We start from the raw sequence: 17,054 nt of genomic DNA on the forward strand, positions 1-17,054 counted from the left end.
GCTAGTACAGTAATTCAGCAGAGTTAGGGTCACCTGCGCTCTGGATATTTCAAATCTGTCTGATTAAACAATGTTAATTAGTGGTGGTTCTTTTTTCTAGTACAGTCAGAGCTGTTTGTCCCTGTCTAGTAATGGAAGAATGCCACCACCTTCAGAAGTGATTTCTAAGGACTGATTAAAGAATATTTGTTCAACTTAGAGAAGAATGAAGTCCTACATATATGTTAATACATCCCCACTAACACAGAATGGCTTTTTGTTGTTCTCCTCTGTCTGGAACGTGAACAATTTATAGTCTCCTGCTGCATCTAATTAGTGAATCTGACCCTTAAATGGAAGCAGTAGAGGTTTGTGATTTCTAAGTCCAGCATTTCTAGGCTCTATCATTGAAAAAGGGGCTTCATAAAAGACTCAAGAGATGCAGTAGGATGATTTTTAAAAGCCAGTCAGATACAGCCAGGAAATAAAGGCGTGCTCTGAAGCGGTTGCATGGCTGTCTTGGTTCACATTCACAACGCAGGGAAGGTAAACTGCTTTCAACATGGATATGTGGGAAGAACTTGGCCTTGTACAGCTCCCTCCCTGGTACTAGCCAAGATAAAAATACATCAGGATCACCAGCATCTAGGAAACTAGCATATGGTGCTACCACAGAATGTAATATGAATATACTTTAGAAAACCATTATTTTTCTCTTCTTGAGCAGTTTCTCATTAATCTGGGTGCCATTCATTCTCTGCCTGGATTTTTTCCACATTTTTCCCATGAAAAGAGAGGATATGCTTGAATTAATTTAATTGCCAATGTTTTTTTCAAATAGCTGTGGCAGAAATAACTTTTCCTAGCCAGGTTAAACAGCCCCTTCAGCTCAGCAGTTAACACTTATTGTTGCTGTCAGCCCCTCTGCATTGATTAGGGATCATACCGCCATTAGTGCTGAAGTGGCTTGGGAAGTTGCAGTGCTTCCTTTTCTCTCTCCTTTCTTTTTCCTGCACAAGGGCAAGATGATCTCACTATTATCTGGCAAAAAGTTGTTTTCAAATACTTTAGGAAGAGCCAGAGTGCATGAAAGGAATTCAGGGGTTCGTTTCCAGTTGAAAATTGTCCCCAAATGAGAGGGCTGCTTCCTTCACAATGTGGTGATCACTGTGGTGACTGTGGGAAACAGGCAGCAGCCAGGGCTGGAAGCTCCTTTTCCACCCTGCCATGGCAAAACCCAACTTCTTCCCTCAATGTGGTGTGCAAACTGCAGGTGATGCTGTTCCAAACAGCAGTGGGTGTAGTTGGAAGGCAGAGCAGGAATGATCCCCATCACCTCTGTGAGAGGGAAGTGCCTTCCCTGTCCCAGCTGCACCAGCCACAGCAGCAGGGAGGGAGCAAAGCTGGTTCCTCTCCATCTCACAGCCTTTACCTGCAAAGGTCACACTGGCTGGTCCTGTGGGGTTGTGCCCTGTTCTCTTGTTCCCAAACTTAATCTATTCTGCACTGGACATAAACAAGTGAGAAGACAAAAGGAAATGCTATCCTGTTTATTCTGTCATTTCTGCCACCACTGTCAGCCTTGAACATTTCGTATTTTTGTAAACATGGAATTCATTAGGGCATGCAACTGACTTGAGAAAAGGGATGGTAAAACAAGGAGTTTTTTGGAGAAAAATACAGAACCATACCCCTTCTCTGAACACTGAGATGGGTATGGACCACATTCTGCATGCAGCAGAATTGTCAGCAAATTCCAAAAATGCCATTGTACCCTGTGGCACATGCTGGCAGCTCCAGCAGTAGGTGAGAGATCTGTCCCCACCCTGGAGTACTTCCCTTGGGAAGGGGAAGACAGCAGAGTGGGTAGCTGGAATCAGAGGTGTGAACACAGCACAAGGACCAAGAGAAAAGTGTTAAGGAGTAGTAGGGCTAAATGAAACAAACACTGTGCAGGAATGCATTGGGAGACCAGGAGCAGAAGATGGGCAGAGCAGAGGGTCCTGGGAGGGGGGCAGTTTGACAGGACACACATCCCAAGGGCCTTTCACAAGTGCTGGCAATGAACTGTGACTCTTGGCCCTAAGGTACAAAGAGTAACTATACTCATCATCCTTTTGCACTTGCATGCTCTGTAACTGACTTGTAAGTTATACATACCTAAAAGTTGCTCAGTTCAGGCTGTTTCTTGATTTATATGAGAAGTCTGAGGTTCCTGGTCTTGTACTTTCCTTTGGGGGACAGGGAGGGTAGTAGCACAATTTCTCTGGACTGTGCCACTGTATTGATTTGAATAACAAAATGTACAATTCTGGATGGTTTCCATAGTTTTGTATTGGACATAGAAATAGAAAAGCTATCTTAATAGCTTTTATTCATTCCTTTTTTGAAGGGATGCAAAGCTTTATTTTTTTGGTTCAAGAAATCTGACACTAGTTGAGACACCACACATTTCCACAGAAGGCTGCAGCCTCTAGCAAACGGATGCATATTTATATGACAGGATATGCTCAGTAGCCCTGGGAAACCAAGAATTGAAATCAATAATTTCTAGTAAATCACAAACTGACATTGGCAGCATCCTAGTCTGGCTGAATATCTGTATCATCACAGACACTCTTCTTTAATAAACAGAACATACAATGTTTCATGCATTGGTTTTGCATTTTCTTGGCAACTGCATAAAAGAATAATTTCTAAGCATGATCCAAGGGATCTCTGACAAAGGAAAGAGGGTTAACATTTGTTTCTGTGAGCTTTATGGGTTTAAATCTCAGGGCCAATTCTGCCATCAGGTAGTTTATGAATATTCATGTAAATTGTTTTGAGTTGAAGAATATGTAACTTTGCCATGTATCTGGCATGGAAAGAATACTTTGACAGTCATGAAATAGAGAATGTTTTAAAAAATAGCTTCAGCAAAGAGAGAACAGCTTTAGAAATGAAAGGGAACATTAAGGAAAAAAGGTGTGTTTCCTGAGGACAGCAAAATTATGTGAATGTAGAAGCATTTTCTTATGCTTAGATATTTAAAGCAATTTGGAATATCTTGTATCAGCTATGGGTCAGATTCTGCCTTTCTGTTGACTTCCAGAAAACTGAGGGAGATCTGTATATCCCTGATCACTGCACTTGTATGTGAACTGTGTGATCCAGCAGTGGAAAACAGCAAGGCTAGAATTATTGCTATTGTTTGTGTTATTACATATTCTGAGTGGTGTCTTGCTTGCAGTTGGGTACAGGAGTCAGATACGTGTGTCCTATTGCCTAGACCTATTCTTAACCTGGAAATTTGGCAAGTGATGCCTGTCACTGTTTGCTCCTGATCCAATACCCCCATGTGCTGGGACCTGGCTTTGTGCCCATTTGGCTGCTGGAGCAATTGATAAATGAGACAAGGCTGCTGAACATTATGCTTGGAGAAAAGGCATCTCCTGGGGAGAGACAGGGGCTCCTTTAAACAATGCCCGAGTGTTTGCAGGTACCTCTCCCTTCAGCAAATGACAGCTTTTGTTCTTAGATGTAACTGAAGGTGCAGGTGGGCTGTGCAGCAGCCTCAGCCCTGCCATCCCACACAACTGCAGCCCAGCACAGGGTTTGTGCTCGCTGGGCAGAGCCAGCAGCAGCCACGCTGAGTGCACACATCACAGCTCAAGAGGGAAAATGTTTTATGCACAAGTCAAAATTGGAGAAATGTCATTCATTATCAAACATTTCAATGTATTGTTGCTGACAATAGAGCTATTGAATATGATATTATGTTAATTTGTATCAGCTTCTGTGCTTTTAATGAAAAATCTTATTAGCTGCAAGGTGGTCAGAATTGAAATGTCTGTAAGTCATCTACAAAAGCAGCTCATGGAATCACAGAATGGTTTGGCTTGGAAGGGACCTTTAAAGGTCATCTGGTCCAGACCTCTGCACTGAGCAGGGACATCTTCCAACTGTATCAGGTTGCTCAGAGCCCTGTCCGACCTGACCTTGGAAGTCTCCAGAGATGGGACATCCCTCAACCCTCTGAGCAACCTGTCAGCATTTCACCACCCTGATCATCTGTGTGCTTCCCTCAGCACTTGGGTAATCCCTTCCATTCTGAGACACTCAGACATAATGTTAGCATGTGCCTAAGTGGATCTCTGAGCTATGCAAATAATTGATTTCTGAGTTTAAAAATTAAATTCAAAAGATATCAATTGGAAGCAACCATTTGGCCACTAAGCAGATATTAACAATTTGATTTTAAGTGATACTTTAGTAGAAGACAGACAATGTATTTCTCTGAAAGTATGAAGAAGTTACTCACAGAATTGTCATCTCTTAACTCCTAACAGAGAGATTAGATTGGTGTCTGTTTTTCCATATAAAAGACAAAATTGTAATTCACTTCAATTTATATAATTTTCTAAGGTAGTTCATGTACCCACTGAAATGTTAGTATGGCCATCCATCCTTTGATGATTTTACCTATAGACTCCTCCATGGAACTCATGTAAATAATGACTTACAGAAGTTGAAGGACTTACAAAAAGTTGATCATACATGTTCTTTCATGTCCAGTGAAGACCATCCTGAAAACCTTTAATTAACTGCATACAATAAAAAACTTTTTTTCTTGAAGCTTATTTTCCTAAAAGTAATGTTTCTTTAAAAGAATGAATTGCTACATTACCAATTATACACATATTTTTTTCTGTATGACTTACAGAATTACTCAATGTAGCAAGCATTACTGAGGAAATTAAAATTTACTGATGCATTTTATCTATTTTACCATATATTTCTAGTAGGAAAAAATCAAGTATTGATAGGATACTTGATTTTTTTTGATAGGATACTCTTTTTCTGAAAAGAGAGAAACTGAAAGATGGTAGATGTAGATCAGATATTACAAAGGATTTCTTTACTGTGAGTGTTGAGGCTCAGAGAAGGTGGGGATGCCCCATCCCTGGAAGAGTTCACAGAGGGTTGGATGGGGTCCTAAGCCACCTGGTCTGGTGGAAGTTGTCCCTGCCCATGGCAGGGGACTGGAGGTAAAGGGCCTTTAAGGCGTCTTCCAACCCAAACCATAGCAGCAAAGAATGGTTTGATTCTGTGAAAAAGGACATGCAATTAAACACATTCAGAAATGACCTGAGATGCTGTTTTATGCCACACAATGTTACTGGTGCTGATAGTATTGTGACTTTCAGAAATGAATTGAAATTTTGCATGCATTAGTAATTTCATCCCTAGTTTATTACACTGTACTCTGGGGAAGTACCCAAAGGACATGAGCCTTCCTGGTTCTGAGCATCAGCCAATTACAGACTGGCTTTGCTTAAAAAGAAACTTGCTAAGAGGCTTGCACCACTACCTGCAATTTCTCCTGCAGCTGCTCAGTAAAAGTTTCTTTTCTATCTTCTGTAACATCAACTATTGCCTGTGGTCAGAGACAAGATACCAAATTAGCTGGATTGCTGATCTGATCTAGCATAAGAAATGCAGTACTGACTAGTCCAACTGAAGGTTCATCTAGCCCAAGCCATTGATTTCACCTGATTTCAGGTTGCAAATGTGCAGTAGAAGGCATCACATGCTTGCCATCCATCTGGTTCTGAGGCACTGACAAACCTGTGAATCCTTCAGTGAATCTGTGGTGAATCCTTGTGCTGCTCACTTGCTGCTTCCCTTCAGTGTACAAGACATGCTGTGGGGCAGTCCCTTCTGCTCAGACTTCTGTGATCCTTTCTGGTCAGCTGGAAGTCAGGCACAGTTCTCCTGGGAGAAGAGTCCCAGCATCATGGTTACCTGGAAGCTCAGTTTTAGCATCTTTAGTTCACACCAGCCTGGAAGATGCAAACCTTTCTTTTCTCTAGCCCTTGCCATCTTCCATTGGCAGTGCCTGTTGCTGCCACAACCCATCCAGGCTGTGTCTGAGTGCACAATCCTTTTGTTTGGTGAACACAACTTGGGGCAGTTATTTAGCATATTGCAGCTTTCCAGCTAACTGTTCTCCTTGGGTAGAAAGGTACTGCTTTTTCAGAACAGTGAGTAAAGGAACATTGGTCTTGTTTGGGATATTTTTGGTTTGTTATGTTTTGGGGTTTTTGTTTTGGTTCAAGGCACTCTTCTCATCCTTTTGTTGTTTTTCAGATAAAGTTATAATTTCTCAACTCTCCAACTCTGGCTTTTCAATAAGACATCTCCATGTGGAAAGAAATGATACTAGTTTTATAAAGGAACAAAGCAAACTATATTTTCTATAGATATTAAAGATGCTAAATGAAATGTGGCAAACTACTGTAAAATTGATAAACAATGTGATTAATCAGCCAGTCAGGCCCAGGTTTGATGCCCAGCACTGGGAGAAGCATTTGAGGTGCTAGAATATGTTTTGCCAAGCCTCATGGCCATAACAGCCTTGATGTCATTAGAATCACATCTTTTCTGCAGAATCCTACAAGTCACTTTTTCAAAATAGGACAGAAGCATAGCAACAAGGTAGCTGCAAGATGCTTAGGGTAAGTCTAACCTTAGAAGATGAAATACTGCCCTGAAGAAGTCAGTGAAAGTTTTGTTATTGATTCCAGAGCAGCCAAGGATTCCCCCAGGTCAACTAGAGTAAATATGCCTAAAGAAAGGGCTCGTAATTTAATCACCAAAGACCAAAACTGCAGCCCTGAAATCCCCTGCTTAGCCATTACCTATCACTGAAAATGAGTGATCTCTGCAAGGGGTTTGTTAAATGCTTACACAGCCTGAAATTGGGGTTTTGAGCACACCCAAAGCTGTCCTTGCCATTGTTGATCCATCCAGGCTGATCAGCCCAGTGCACCAGGTCTGGCAGCACAGGCACACTTGGCACTGAGCTGCTGGAGTGACATCCAAAGCCTACACAGCTTAAGCCAGCAGGTTCAGAAGGAAAATGTTGCCACAGTTCTGTCATGGACTAACTGCTAAAAGTGTCTTGATTTGATTTCCCTCTGAGAGCACACCCCACCTTACAGAGGAGAACACAAACTACTACCTGGCAAACAGATGTCCTTGACAGCTAAAGGCAGCAGCATCATTCCTGCTGCAGAGCAGGCACACACAAGACTCCTCTACCCTACCCATGTCATCTGCCTTTTGGGGGAGGCCTTTGGTCTAGTTTTATAGAGTGAACAAAGCAAATGACAGTTCTTAGAAAGTATTGTCATCTGTCAGGAACTTCAAATGTTTGGCAAGAGTCATAAATGACAAAACTTCTTGACAATAACTGGTATAGAAAAACTGACAGGGACCCACTGTTCATCATCTGATCATGGTGTTGTCAGTAGGTCCAGCTACAGCGTGTGTGAATCCCTGGGTGCCCCACATGTTCCATACATATGTATTTTAGTTCCCAAATCTCCAGGGAGGAAGATGGGAGCCCTTACACACACATGTATTTTCAGGGGAGGGTTTCTGACATGGCACACTGGGCAGAGAGTGGCACCTCCTTCCAGTGGAGCTTCATTCAGGTATGATAAATGTGTATCTTCACTGAGCCTGCTAATTTTAGGTGACTCCTGCTCAGCATGTTGGCTCTTTTAGATCCCATGCTGATGCCCTAGTGCTGTGTTTGGGCCTGAGCACCTCAGGCAGGGCAGATTTGGTCTGGGCAGCCCAGCAAACCCAAACATTGGATGTTGATACAACTCCCCTTAGTCTCTGAAACCTTTTGAGATCTGGCCCTCAGAGGCTGTAGAATTCAGGGTGCTTACACCCACAAAAGTTTATTATTTTTGTGTTTCTTTTTTTTTTCAATTGACAAAATAGATCAAAGTAATTTTAAATAATATAAAAGGCAAGAGCACTAGAAAAGCAAACCAATAAGTTTCCAAACAATGCAAGCTGAAATACCAAAAATACTGCTCAGGGAAGCGGGCCCATTGTTGCAGCTGTCACAGGCAAGCCAGAGGCTTCAGCAAAGGTAAAAAGCAATGCTTCTCTGTTGATGAACTGTTAATTGCCAATGTTTATTAGCTCAGGTACAAAGATGGGTTTGGAGGTCTATAAGTTTGCTGCAATTTGAAGGTGATTGCTGTCTGGAAAACTTTCAGGAAAACGAGGTCAGATTCTGGCTCCACTTTTATGTATTTGGTTACAGTAAAGGGTTGTATTCAAATAACTTCCTAGTTTTACAGAGCATATTTTACTCATATCACTATTTCAGGAATGATCTTAGAAACAAGACATTTTATTACAAATGCTAGTAAGTCTTCCACACCTCATCCATTGAGTCAATGTACTGGGACAGAGTTTCAAGCATCTCCAGTTTATCAGGACAGGAGTGACAATTGTAGTGATTTAGCAAGGTAATAAAATGAAATTATACCAGCAATTATTTGTGGACCCAGTGTGCTCTCCTAGCTGCCTGCAGCTTGCTCTTCCCAGTTCTTTCTGCACAGTCCAAGAGGAGGTCTGAATAGGTTCTCAGCTTTCAGTTGATGGTCTATCAAAATTAGTATTCAGAGGTTGCAGCTTGTAGCAAGCACATTTATAGTCATATGAGAAGTGCGTGGCTTTATGGGAGCTCTCTATGTGGAATTGTGTCTGTCTTCAAAAAGACATGTACATAGCACAAAAGATGAAAATGAAAGAACTCTGCTGTTTCCTTCTTGCTAACCTGGGTTCACCTGGCGAAATGAGTTTAACCCTTTTGTGTTAAGAGTGCTGAACAAACTATGTCACAAAGGGACAGGAAACTACACTCTGTAAGAACAACTCAAATCTTTACACTTCATGCTTTGGGGTCTCTTTTCAGTGATTTGAGTACTTTGATTTGGAAGGAAAAAATCTATTAATTGCTAGTAGCTTTCGACCTATCTGACTTTGTACTAAATGAATTTGAAGCTCTACCAGGAAGGTGCTAAACATTCTAAGCAGCTTTTTGTGTGTTAACATTTTGACCATTGGCTGGTTAATTTTCGCCTTCATGCACGGAGAAAAAAAAAAATTAAATCCTTGGATCTGTGAGGTGTCCAATTTCTGTATGGAAGAAAGTGTTACTTCCCCTTTAAGCCTGGCGCCGTTCGTGTGTGTGAGTGTGCGGGCTGTGTGTGTGAGTGTGTGTGTGTCTCCTCCTCTTTGAGTGACACAGCACTTAGATATGCCTATCAGTAACTTAAACCCCACAAACTCCACCTTCTAAGTGAGGAAGCTGTGGGTTGATGGAAATGTAGTGAGCAGATCGAGACAGACAGTGAATCATTAGCAAACTGCAACGCCAGGATGAACTTGTCTGGAACCTAAAAGGAGAAAACAGGCTGCGAGTCCTCTGCGGCGCTGGGTTTGCTCAATACAGCCAAAGTGGATCTAAAAGCCGGCTGATTCCCAGTCCAAGATGCTGCTGGTTTCCCAGCGGGTAGAAGCACCACGGATGGAGCCACATATTCCAGTAAGTAGCATTTGAAATCGATATGGGCTGGGAAAGTAGGAGCTGGTTTAAAAGGACTTAAACACCCTCGGAACAGTTGCTCACCGGGCTCGGCACGGTCGCAGCCAGGCTGGAAAGTTTGCAGGGGCGGTTCAAGAAAGTGCCCACCTTGGGCTGGCTCTGCCCGCCGGTCCCGTTTGCCGGGGCCGCCGGAGGGAAGGGGACAGAAACTTGAGGGGGGAAATTCGCCCTCCATTCTGGTCAGAGCTGAAGTCGGACCAAGGAGAGGAGGGCAGGAGGGAGGGGGTCCGTGGGCTTTAAAATGGTGGTGAAGAAGGTGATTTGCGGTGCGGTGCGGTCCCGGGCACGGCGGCGGGGCAGGCGGTGCGCGGCAGCGGGGGACGCTCCGAGGGTTTCCGTGTCATTGCTCGGGTGGTGACGCGCTGGGCTGCGGGCAGAGGCGCTGGATGCTGCGGGAGCAGGCGCTGGATGCTGTCGGGGGCGAGCGGGAGCGGGGAGCCGCCGGTGCGCCCGGCACCGCCAGCCCGCGGGTTCCCGTGTCAGTGCGGCCGGGCCGGCTCAGCCATGGTCCGGGGATTTCCAGCTAAACTTGGATCAGACAGGCAGGGGAAGATAAACCCGTCATCGCCCGGGGACTCCGCCGGCAGGGTGTCACGCGTGGAGGGGCTAGCGGTGGTCCCTCTAGTATCATTTTTTAAGTAATTCCTGGTATTTGCGTTGGCAGCCGCGTGCCTGGTTATTTTGGGAACCTGAAGCGCACGTTCGATAGGCAGGATTGCGAACAAAAGGCTCGTCCGAGCCCCGAAGGAGCCCTGGGTTGTTGCTGACGGGAGCGTGGAGCGCGGCGCTGAGCCCGGGCTGCGGGAGCGCGTGTGCGGGAGCAGCCCCGAGTGCGGGCGCTGCTGCCGTCTGTCCGTCCGTCCGTCCGTGTGCTCGGAACAGAACGCGTGAACAAAACGCGTGCTGACTCACGCTTTAAACTGTTTTGGTTTCTGATGCTGTGGTTAAGATCGGGGCTCAGAGCAATGGCAGGGTAAACACGGCGCTCGCTGGCTCGGTCCCACGTCCCCCCCCAAGGCAGGGCTGCCCCTCTCCCCGTCAATAGCCAGTCCCTCCTCCCGGTCCCTCCTCCGCCGCCTCTCCCGGCCTGTTGCTCGGCCCGGAGGAGCGCCGGTGCCGGGGGCACCGCGGCTTTTGTTCGTCTTTGGCTGGAGGGGGGTTGTCACCAGGGTGACTCGGAGGGATCCCGGGGAGAACGGCCGTTTCTGGGAAGAAAACGGGCTTTGATTTCCTTTCACACCGCCCCCCCTCCGGCCTCCCCCCCGGAACAATAAATTAAAAGGCCGCTTTTGTTTTCCACGGTGCTCCCGGCGGGGGGGCGGCGGAGCCCGGGGCCGGGGAGCGGGGCGGGAGGCGCCGCGGAGCCGCGGCCTGGCGCGCCCGGGCGGGCAGGTCTGTCCCCGGTGCGGCGTGCGGGGGACGCGCGGCCGGCTCGGCTCCGCTCGCCTCGTCCCGTCGGAAGCCGCTGAACGCCGCGAGCACCGGCGGCTCGCGAGGAGCTCCTGGAAGAGCCTTCCTCCTCCGCCGCCTCCTCCTCCTCCTCGGGCAGCGGGGGCACCCCGCGGTGCCTCCCCCGCCCCGCCAGCGGGGGGATTAACTGCGTCTGGCCCCTTCCGCGGGCCGGGGGCGGAGGGAGGCGCCGGGCTCCCCCCCCCGCCGCCGCCGTGCGGCCGCCCCGGCTGGGGCGGAGGGCGGGCTGTGGGAGCGCCGTGAGGGCGGAACGCTCCCCCGGTTATATAACGCGAGTCTTCCCCTACTTAGCCCCGTAATCCCCGGGTAATGCCTAATGCCGGTGCCCCGGGGGGCTGCGGGGCAGGGGGTGGCCGCTGCTCCCGGAGCTCCCCCTCTGGGCCGAGCTGATGGGGAAATAAAGCTGCTGATGTGCAAGATGGACCATATGGTGCCTCCGGGAGACAGGGAGCCGGAACGGCCTTGAACCCGCCGGTCCCGGCAGCTGGGTGCTGCTGCCTCCCCCGGCGCACCGGCACCCCCCAAACGGGCTGCCCGGTTCTGTCCTCCCGCTCCCAGCTGGGTGCTGCCTGCCCCGGTGCACCGGCACCCCCAGAACGGGCTGCCCGGTTCTGCCCTCCCGCTCCCGGGGCGGAGCTGCTGCCGGGAGAACCGACAGCGGCGGGAGGCAGCGGCAGTGCCCGGGGGAACCCTCGCCCCGGGAGAGGGGGAACCCCCCACGCACGGGGGGCTTTTCCCCGCGGCCGCGCTCGCCCCGTGCGAGGCAGCGTGAGCAGTTTGAGTAAGTTACACGCGAGCACCTAAAAAAGCAGCGAGCTAGTGCTGGCACTGCCCATTTTCAGTCCTCTCTCCTTGCCATATGTTTAGAAGGGAGAAAAAAAATGCGCTTTGGGAAGGATGCTCTCAGCTGAAGGAGGAGGTGGGCTGGGGGGCGAGGTACAAGGAAATTCCATGTTAGGAAAGCATTAGCAAGGGGTGACTTCTAATGTTTTCCTGCGACTGACGTTGACAGTGACACACATGTGTGGGTTGATATTGGAACGTCACAGAGTTTTTAAACTCAACCAGGAAATAGTCTGTTGCTCAGGGATAAAAAACAAATAGTCTGTACTGTAAGGCAGGTAACATGCAGTTAACAGCCCTCGAGTGAGTGAAAAGCTGTTCAGTGTTCTCAATTGAGCAGCTCAAATTCAATCCAGCTTTTTATTTTCTGAGGGTTTTTTTCTCTTTTTTTTTACATGTGGTTTTTCAGCTCTATTTTTATTCCTTTTAAGTAGTACTTCAAAATCAGAAAAGCACATATTGACAGGGCTTTGCTTTTGGTCCCTTGTAACTGAGTATTTTGAACTGTAAAGTGTCTTGGATTTTTTTAAAGCTAAAGTAATTGTTAGAGAGTTTAGAGAGGGATTAGTATTTAAAGGAGGCAGTTATATTTTTAAATATTTTTTTGTATGACTTCCTCTTAACACAGGTAGGAGTGCTTAATAAATACAATGTTTTTTACTGACCCTCTTGTAAACGTTACAGTGTGGCAGCATTTGGCGATTTAAAACGGGATTAAGAAGCTATTGTGCTAGATGGTTTCTGAATATGCAGGAAGATTTACTGCAAGAGTTCATGATCCCAGGTGCCAGGGTGATACTCTTGCCCTGACTTAAGAGGTCACTAACCTGCCTGAGTGTGACTGTAGGACAAGAACTGACCCAAAAATGGGCTTCATGAGAATGACAAAAGTTAGGGAGGCAGAAGGAAACACGAGGGCAAGAATAACAGTAAGAAAAATGCCTAAGTCGTCCTGTAGGTTAAGTACAGTGCAACTCACTGGTTCCTGTGATTTAATCAATAAATGTTCTATGTTACTTGCTACTCTGATAAAAGTCGCCTTAAAATAACTTTTATGAGTACATAGCCATGGGAAAGTGAAGTAAATAGTGCAGAAGCTGTGACAAATGGGTTTGTCCAAACTGGGATATGTAGTAGTAGAAGGTTGAGCTCCTGAAATAGGGAGAGGGGCAGAATCCCCAGGTTTTCATTGTTCTCTGGTGCTGGCTGTGTCAGCGATTTTCAGCATTTAGGCGAAGGTGACTATAAGTTATGATTCATTAGTAATTGGTATGGTCTCCAAATAAAGATAGCTAAATCAGTTTAAATGGTGCTGGCACCTCTCCAAGGAGCCCTCTTTATATCTGACACATTTGCTGCAAACTTCTTTGAGAAACAATTAATATTGTACATTGCTATATCATCCTCTGTGGAAAGACAGTGATGTAACTCACTATGAAGGCTTTCTACCTGATATTCCAGTTTGACTTGCAGTGTTTAAAAAAAAAACACCCCAAAACCAGCATTTTGAACTGAAGGAAGCAGAAGACACACCAAGGCTTTGTGTTGAACTGTTTTATATCAATATTGATTTTTTAAGGGGGTTTGTGTTATAAAGAGGGAGCTTTTATCCCCCTGAGCTCTTTGGCAATTATCTTCCTGCCATAAATGTTGATACGCACATAATGGATGTAACTAAAAAATCTCCTTATCCTAGCAGAAAAGGCTGACTGTTTGTTGGAACAGAGAGAATGCTGAGAGTGTGAATAGACAAACCCATATGTCGCTGGTGAGAGAGATAAATGATGGACGAACAGGAGTTGGTTACTATGGATCAGCACAATAAACCAATTCCCATCATACACCTCTCTTAATAATATACCAGTCTCAATGCCATTGATGGGTAACCTAGGTAGCACCAGTCAACTGTAAGTTTTTCAACTGTTCTTTTCTACATATCAAAGAACAGTTGGGACATTTCTAATTTTTTCAGATGTTTAGTGCTAAAATTACACAGAACTTCCTTCCTTGCCAGTAATTTTGAAGGGGAACTTTGGAGCACAGCTGTAAAATGCCAAATGTGCATGGTACCACTGTGTGCTTGTAGCAAGTTTTGTGTTGTGCACCCATAAAAGGGGTACCCTTGAAAAGGCAATTGCTGAAAAAATATGTGATAAAATAGGTTGGGTGTATAATACTGCTCTCATTAGGGTTGTTTCAGGATTGGATTGGCTTTTGGAAGATACTGCAATATTGTTTTAAGTGAAAATAGAAATAGAAAAGTGCTGTTTAATTTTTAAAAACAGCCCTGTAGAACAGGCGGTGATCAGTACCACAATTTTAACTTTCTGTAACCCATTTCAGGACTCCCAGCAGCTGAAGGGAAAGTGCAAAACAGTCTGTGCTTGTATTACAGTCTCCTTCTCTTGTTCTGTATTATCACTGCCAGTGCTTTGCACAGAAAATTGAAGTCTTTGTCATTTAGAGGTTTCACTTTATGTCCTTGTCTTCTGGTAGATATTTCTCATTGCAGTTGCTATGGACTGGCCTGTTAGCTCAGTTCACAATGGAAGTATATCTCAGGGTGACAGCAAAAGCAGGGCTTGTGGCTCTCAGGATGTGACTCCATGGTTTCAGAAGTCACCAGTTACACTACCAGACAGAAGTGCAGTCAGAGTGGGATAACTTGCAAATGAGTTGGAAGGAGTACTTATTCCTCTTGGGAGCCCTTCTCACTGGTAATATTTTTCATTTTATTAAATAGAGGAAAAAGTATTACTAAGTCATTACTTTCCTTTAAGAAGAAAATACTTATTTTGTGCAGCACTTACTTGCCAAGTTGGAGGAGGTCTTTCAGAGCTGTTACCCTTGGTGTGCACCCTGGGTTAACTGCAGGCTGTTCATTGGGTTGGCTGGTAGGAGAGTACGCGCAGCTTTCTCCTTCCAGGGCCCAGCCTAGCAGTCCTTTTCTATTTTGTAGTGGATGAGGATCAGATTTGAACCAAGAATTTTGGGCTCAAGGATCAGGCCCTTCAGTACAGACAGGGAATTGTTGTGTGCCTGCACCCTGCTCATTCTCACCTGATGGGGGGAGGTAAGTGGAAGCAAAGCAGGGCTCAGTGTGCCACCTCTGATGGACGAGTTTTACCTGGCTCTGTGCTGCTGTGGAGAACCTGTTGTGCCCAAAGGGAAGAGCAGAGGAAAGAGCTGTGGGTTTCGTTCCTGCCCTCCCTACCCACTAGGCAGCTGGGCTGGCTGGAGGACATTGCTGTGCCCAGGGAGTGTGTGGCTGGAGGCTGAATCCGTGGGGCCCAGGCGTGGGAGATGCAGAGGGATGCAGGATCTCATATGGCCTTGGCTGGGAGCTGCCTCGTGGCTACAATGAGCCATTGATAAGCACTGACCTGATTAAAGGGCTGCTGCTCACGGGAGGCTGGGGTGCACCCTGGGCCTCTGGCAGGGGCTGCTGGGCTGCCCAGGATTCCTTTTGGGAATGGGTGGCCAGACTGAGGAGGGGCAGACCAGAATTCACTGGAGTGCCCTGTCCAGAGGAAGGTGCCATATTGTGACTTGTTGAGAGCCACGGCTTTTCCCTGAAGGGACTTGGCAGTTTTATTGATAAAGGAGTGTTACATAAGTACCCCATCAGGCATGTCCTGATTTGTTAATAATTGATGATCTGGGTAGTACAGAAATGCTGGTGCTGTTAAAGCATTTCCACATAGATTTGCAATCTCTGCAGGCTCCCTGCTTGACTTTTACTTTAATTGTAATACAGGCATTTTGCTTTTTACCCATTTGGTTTTGGGGTTATTTTCATTTTCTTGGCGATCACGCTGCAGGTGCCTGTTGTGCCTTCCCATTTGGTCAGGGCCAGCTGGGGACTCAGCCTGGTGCAGGCAGGCAGGAGGTTCCCCCTGCAGGGCCAGGTGTCACCCCATGTCAGGCAATTTCTGGAGTGGCAGCAGCATCAGCCCAGGGAGAATCCTATTCCTTGCACCTTCCACCTTTGGAGGGAAGGTATCTGGTGGGAATGGAGGCAGTGGTGCCTCGGCAATTCCTGCACCAGGGTTTGCCAGCACAGGAGCCAAGATGCTTCTTGCACAGCGCTGAACAGGTGCCCTTCAGTTACCCCCCTGTTGATAACAGGTTGTGTTTGCATGGATTTAAAACCTGGCTACTTTTATGTGCCACAGCTAGAGAGATTGGGAAAAACATTTACCTCTGCTGACACACATAGAAAAGAAATACTGGGTATCATCATCATGATCTGGCTGCCTCTTTCTTCTTGCATGGTTTCTCTTTTCTGTGTAAGTTTCTTTTTCTCTAGAATTAAGTACCTCAAAACTCTGAGCAGATTTGAGAGTTACGCCTACCCCAGACCTACCTATTTATTGCTTTCAGAGTAACCCAGCACATTTACTCTGTTGAGGGCAATGAAATCCATTACCTGCATTAAAATCTGAAGCAGCAAGGTAACTTTCTAGTTATGTTGTGAAATATAATGCCATTGTTGGCTTGTATTAATGTCTCGAGGTAGATTACACGGTGGTTGGAAGCCTGTTCTGCTGGGCAAAAGACTGTCTGTAATTTCAAGTGGTTGATCCTGATCAGGCAGTTGGAGTGGCTGCAGCAACAATCCCTTGGAGCTCTAAATCACATTTGTCACAAGATCTGCCTGGTAGTATTGGCTGCTCCAAGCCTTACACCGACTTCTCAGCATTCCATCCCTTCGGTTGGATCACAGCAGTGAGGGACTTGCCAATCTTCCCTGTTCTTTGTGCCTAATTCTGAAAGACTGGCAGGCTTTATGCTCTGTTTTCTGAAGAGGGCCCAGCTTTACTAAGCTGCCTGTCTGTCAGGGATTAATTTAACCTCTAATTACTACATTTTCTTCACAGTTTGCTGCACATGAGCGTGTTGTAACAAAAGCACAAAGAAGTATGTCATTTTATTTAGCCACTACTCTGAAATTAATTTAGGGGGTACAGAGTCAGATCTGACACACTTGGTGTTAAAATAATTGTGCTGGCATTAGAATTAAAGTACATAATCTTGTTGTTTCTAATGATACAACAGTACTAGTGTAAATAGTGTTGTTAACTCGTTAGTTATAGCCACAGTAATAGAAGTGATATCTACTTACAGAGAAACACTCAAATAAGCATCCCAGCAAAAGTTTCCTCCAAATAATTCATGGTTTCCTCAAAATAATGGCATGGTTTCTGCTTGATTCCCATCTGACATTTTGGGTTAGGATTACATATCTAAGTGCAGTTTGTTGTTTTTTCTCAAAAGGTCTGCCAAATTGCAGTAAACAAAC

General features: G+C 46.0%; 1 protein-coding gene across 4 annotated transcripts in view; it reads left to right on the forward strand.

Annotated features, from left to right (window-relative positions):
* The window catches only part of MAMLD1 (mastermind like domain containing 1), a 244,679-nt gene that overhangs the window by 155,004 nt on the left and 72,621 nt on the right, over positions 1-17,054 (forward strand). Inside the window, exon 1 of one of the 4 annotated variants that reach the window (XM_005484495.4) lies at positions 9,027-9,379. The exons of the other annotated variants lie outside the window; for them this stretch is intronic. Coding sequence (XP_005484552.2) covers positions 9,326-9,379 — 54 coding nt within the window. The 5' untranslated portion in view covers positions 9,027-9,325. Of the gene's footprint in view, positions 1-9,026; positions 9,380-17,054 lie in introns of those variants that run through there. 4 annotated transcript variants of the gene reach the window in all.

This window comes from Zonotrichia albicollis, chromosome 14 (assembly GCF_047830755.1).
Source record: "Zonotrichia albicollis isolate bZonAlb1 chromosome 14, bZonAlb1.hap1, whole genome shotgun sequence".
NCBI lineage: Eukaryota > Metazoa > Chordata > Aves > Passeriformes > Passerellidae > Zonotrichia > Zonotrichia albicollis.